Consider the following 5,216-nt stretch of genomic DNA (forward strand, 5'->3'; position numbering starts at 1 on the left):
AACACCAAGAGTCCATAAGCAAGAATCCGTGCGTAGCACGGACGACAAACTAGTATCATCAAAAAGTTTCAATGAACCGTAAAAAAAAAACGCAAATAAACCTCCTCCCTCACACATCTTAAAACTGTGGGCCCAAAAGTAGCCCCTCTGCTCTTCTTCGGCGATTTCAGCGGTTCATATAGAACCAACAGTGCGCTTCCAAGAAGCCCCTACCCTCTGGTTTACAAGCCCGAACGGTCCAACCTGGATTATTTGTCGTGCCATTTTACCAGGACCGGCCCATCACGAATCAAACCCTTATTAGTGGTTGTTGACTTCTGATTACCCAAACAGTCTTTCTCTAATCAGAGAGTGAAGCAGTAAACTTATCATCATCATCATCCATGGCAAAATCTCTGCTCTGGTCAAAATGGGGCAAAAAGGAATGGATAATATCAGCCATTGGGTTCACTGTTGTTTCATTAGCTATCATTTTGACTCTCGATTCATCATCATCATCATCAGATCGAGTTCCTAATCAAAACCAGATAACCACTCCTCTTCTCGATGAGGAGTCACTTGTTGATTTGATTTTATTGCAGAACGCTCAGCAAAAAGGAGCTGGTAATCCAATTTCTTAACTCAATTAGTGAATTTTCAGTTAATTTTGTGATTTGGGGCAATTTCTTTTATATAAAATTGTGTAATTTGGGCTAAAGTTTTGGATTTTTGAATGGTGGGAGATAGTTTGCTTAGATGGGAGTTCACCTGGGTATCATTTCAGCAAGGGTTTTGATTCTGGTTCTGAGAATTGGCTTCTTCACATTGAGGTACATACACACAGTAATTCTATTGCTACTTTTTACCCTTCCAATTTGTTGAACCGCTTCTTGTATTTGCAGTTGAGAGACATATATAATTTATTTGTGTGGTGCATTTATGAATTTGTGAAAGAAAATTGGGTCATGTAGTTAGAGGAATTCACTGCAGTGACGCCTAGTCGTCCTGGTCCATGAGTGACACTGTTTAGGACGCGTCTGTGCTATTCAGTGGGGGCAATATTTATGAGCCCTTGTGGGACTATGTGTACACTGTAGTAATCCACGAATCAAACAAACAGATGTTTAATTGTTACGTGAGAATTTCATTGGGGTCATGGAATACTGCAAGCACAGTAGACAACTGTGTTGTCCCCATTTAAACAGTTTTATAGGTTTGATATATGTGTTGTGTCTGCACTCTTGGTATTTGAAACGCTATAGTGCCATGTCGTGGTGAAACTATAACTAGACTAGTTTTTACTTTCCCCCGTGTAGGATTAGTTGTAATCTATAATACAAGTGCAACTCTAACACATGGATTTATCAATGCTATGGTTTGAAACTTTCATTATGGAAGTTCTCGTGGCGTAAAGGGCTAATACTGACATGGAAATAAACTGTTGTGGCTCAGCAGTTAGTAGGCTTGAATTGGGTTGTCAATTGTGATATCCTTTTGTAAAACACTCTTTTACAGAAGGGGACTAATGCTGATGATATTAGTCCTGGTACATATTGTTGAATTCAATTTCTGTTATTTGGACAAGACGACAAACTAATGTGTTCCTTAAAAATGATATAGAGTTGTTTGTTGTTTACGTGGTGTGCTTTTTTTCTTTTTTTTTATTCTTTCTTGTCAAGGGTGGTGGTTGGTGTGATACGGTGGAGAAGTGTAATATACGCAAGGGGACTGCGTTAGGATCGTCAAAGTTTATGGATAGTAAAGTTCCTTTTACTGGCATTTTGAGCAATATTGAGTCACAGAATCCTGGTAATACATCTACTTCCGCAAGCACTTAGTGGTTATGTTGTACTCTTGATATTTTATAATCTTTTCAACCTTTACTTTTCGGTAGGTGTAAGTTTCTTAGACGCGTTTCTTGTTCTTCCATTCTTTAGAGTTCTTTAACTGGAACAGAGTAAAGATACGTTATTGTGATGGGGCGTCATTTGCTGGGAATCAAAGTGAACCCGAGGTATATTCACTGGAAAATTTTGAGCATTCCTTTAAGATGTTTCAATTTGTATTGTCTTATTTGATTTCACATCACTATGAAGGTATCATTAAGTAATTACAGTTCTCCACTGCCTTTTCTGGTATAGAGTAGTTCAGGACTCTTCTTTAGAGGTCAGCTCATCTGGGATGCAGTCATGGAGGAACTCCTTTCATTAGGTTTGGCTAATGCTCGACAGGTCTGTAGTTGAAAACATACATATATTTTTCTCCAGTGAGTGAGGCAGCTGACATTAAAAAGTTGATGCTTGTACTCAAATCCTCTTTTTGAAAACTCTCCTGCCATAGGTTCCTTTTTCAGTATTGATTTAATGATATGGAATATGCAGGCTCTGCTTTCCGGCTGCTCTGCTGGAGGATTGGCGACGCTCATACATTGTGATGATTTTCAAGAAATGCTGCCTAAAGAAGTTAATGCCAAATGTCTCTCAGATGCAGGATTTTTCTTGGATGAGTATGTATATGATATGACAATGTACTTCAAACATTTGCTCATTTCTCCACCGTAACTTATGCTATTTATTGCACACTGTGTTGCTGCCTCTTCAGGAATGACGTTTCTGGAGAGCGCACCATGCGATCTTTCTATCGGGCTGTATCAAATCTTCAGGTGTGCTTTTTCATTTAAAGAAGAGCTTATGTGGTCATCTGAGTTCAATGGCAGTTTTTATCAATATTTTGTATTATTATCATTTCTCAGGGAGTGACGAAGAGTTTACCGAAGGACTGTATGTCGAAAATGGAATCATCCGAGGCAGGTGTCACTTTCATAGATATGTATTTTCTAATATAAGTATTTGTTGACTGTATCTACCGTATTCTTCTGCTCCTTTGCTGTTGTAAATTGTGTACCTCCTAACATACAGCTCTAACGTCTTTTGAAATGCTATTTCCAGTGTTTATTTCCCCAAAATTTTGTTAAGTACATAAAGACACCGGTTTTTCTTGTGAATCCTTCTTACGATTGGTGGCAGGTACTAAGTGTACATATCGTCTTCATTTGTTTCTCGGAATTCTGTTTTTAGAATCTGTCTTATGTTTATGGTTTGATCATGATCAGATACACAACATTTTGGTGCCATCTACATCAGATCATAGTTGGCTAAGATGTAAACGGAATATTAAGGATTGTAATCCAAATCAAATTGAGATACTGCACGGTAATACCTTGCTTACAATTAAAGATTTAGTCCACTCGTCTATCAGCAGGGAATATGTGGCCAAATATGAAGTACGGCATTATAATGTTCTTTCTTAGTCACTCATTTAATAACCTATCATTCACAGGATTCCGTGATTCTATGCTAGAGGAGCTGAAACAATTCCAACATAGCAGGAACATGGGTATGTTCATAAACTCATGTTTTTCGCATTGCCAGACATGGATAACTAACACATGGCATTCGGTGGACTCTCCAAGAATCAACAATAAGGTGATAATTTGCTCGACTCTATTTCTAGATGTTGAGTTACCCTAGTCCTGTCATTCTCTATAAATGTAATGCATGATGCTACAAGTCTTAAATGTGCATAACTATCACAGAGAATGATTGATATAAGCCCAATGTTCTGTTTGGGTTTTGAAACGACTACAATAGCTTGAAATGGTGTTGTAGTTCTGAGATCTTACAATGTGTTTAAAGCCTCTTTGACACTCTTTTCAACAGACAATTGCAGAAGCAGTTGGGGATTGGTATTTCGACAGAAAAGCTGTTAAGGAAATTGATGGGCCATACCCCTCCAATCCTACTTGTCACGATTTGGACTTTAGTGCTTTTCATAAATCAAGACGAGCTTAGATCAAGGTATACTTGATGTGCGACGAGGTACAATCTAGCTCTTAATGAAAATTGGGCGTCAGAGAAACTTTGCAGGCAAGACCCGAGTAGGCGGGTGGAGGTCCTACGAGGTACCCACTATTCGGAGTACCCTCCCAAAAAAGAGGCCATTCATATCGAAAATGAGAACACATATGGGAGCTGTAAATTCAGATCTTTGTATTCTTTTCAACTTCTGTGATGCCAACAGAAAACTGTGCGGTATGATTTCCATAGGCATGTCAGTTGTTGCCTTCGTCATAACTATACTAAATAGTATTCATTCTTTCTTTTATATTTTGTGAAACTACAACCTCTGCGTATATACAAATTCCAAATTCTTCATTTCTGGGGCCTTGATCTCTGTATGATATACAAAGGTACATCTGTTGCCAAGCATTGTGGGAAGCGAAAGGACTTCTAAAGTTTGGCAGTGAGAACTAAGGTTTAAGGTTTAAGGTCTCAGTTTGTTTTTAAGTTCAATTATAATTTGATTTTCCTTAAGTTTTCATGGTTTATGGCCGATTTCCCTAATCATCTAGGAAGGCGCCTTACTCACCTAAACAGTCTCCCCGAAGAAATCATATCGAATGTATTTTCTAGGAGAATAAATAGGACGAGCGTCTTAGCAGTTGTCGCAAGGAAGAGCGACGTCCTTACAAATTTCGAAGTAGGAGCAAAAAGTTCAGTATGACATCAGAACTGGTACACGATATGGGCAGTTGTTAAGTTTATAAAGACAGCAGCTTTTCTTTTGAACTCCTCTTACGGTAATTGGCAGGTAGAAAGTGTAGATAGGGTCATTCATTTGTTTCTCTGAATTCTGTTTTCAAAATTATACATCTTATGTTGACGGCTTGATTATGATCAGATAGACAACATTTTAGTACCATCTACATCAGATCATGGTTGGTTAAAATGTTAATGGAATCTTTACGCTTGCAGTCCAAGTAATATGTATCGAGTCATGTGTGTTAGGCGCTAGCGCCTAGGTGCTCGTGGAAAAATTTAAGAAAAAAAAAAACAAAAACTCTGCACATCTCGGCGCCTAGGGCGTTTTTATTGCCTAAGGGAGCGCCGAATGCGTCTTTCATAACAAAGGTATCGACAGGGGATATGTGGCTAAATTTGATATATGGAAAGGTAGTATTCTTCACTCAGTGCTTCTGGACAGACTGAGCGCCAGAACCACACAAAAACCGAATTTGTAACTACTGAAAATCCAGTAGTACACCCAAAAGTAGTACACCCAAAAGGAAAGTAACGAAGATCTAAGACATGTTTAATAATATGAACCCCAAAATCTTTATTGATGAATCATACAAAGAAATCAAAGTACAAGTTCTTAAACACAAGGAAACCCTAATC

The 5,216-nt window shown here is 38.3% G+C and overlaps 1 protein-coding gene across 1 annotated transcript; it reads left to right on the forward strand.

The window, feature by feature from the left end:
* The first annotated feature begins 344 nt into the window (after positions 1 to 344).
* Positions 345 to 4,193, forward strand: LOC113313142 (pectin acetylesterase 5-like). The gene is made up of 12 exons (XM_026561868.1): positions 345 to 603; positions 727 to 809; positions 1,659 to 1,788; positions 1,917 to 1,993; positions 2,121 to 2,210; positions 2,361 to 2,485; positions 2,581 to 2,641; positions 2,732 to 2,785; positions 2,928 to 3,005; positions 3,092 to 3,191; positions 3,319 to 3,464; positions 3,699 to 4,193. Exons 1-12 carry the CDS (start codon positions 384 to 386, stop codon positions 3,828 to 3,830), a joined length of 1,296 nt encoding a protein of 431 aa, XP_026417653.1. The 5' UTR covers positions 345 to 383; the 3' UTR covers positions 3,831 to 4,193.
* Positions 4,194 to 5,216: the final 1,023 nt, after the last annotated feature.

The sequence above is a fragment of the Papaver somniferum genome, chromosome 9 (genome assembly GCF_003573695.1).
Source record: "Papaver somniferum cultivar HN1 chromosome 9, ASM357369v1, whole genome shotgun sequence".
In the NCBI taxonomy this organism is placed as follows: domain Eukaryota; kingdom Viridiplantae; phylum Streptophyta; class Magnoliopsida; order Ranunculales; family Papaveraceae; genus Papaver; species Papaver somniferum.

Bases quoted from the DNA above. Each gene is read 5' to 3' on its own strand.
- LOC113313142 (XM_026561868.1), top strand. From the start codon at position 384: ATGGCAAAATCTCTGCTCTGGTCAAAATGGGGCAAAAAGGAATGGATA. The intron at 2,486-2,580 runs GTATGTATATGA...CTGCCTCTTCAG, and splicing joins GCAGGATTTTTCTTGGATGA to GAATGACGTTTCTGGAGAGC. The intron at 3,006-3,091 runs GTACTAAGTGTA...GATCATGATCAG, and splicing joins CTTCTTACGATTGGTGGCAG to ATACACAACATTTTGGTGCC.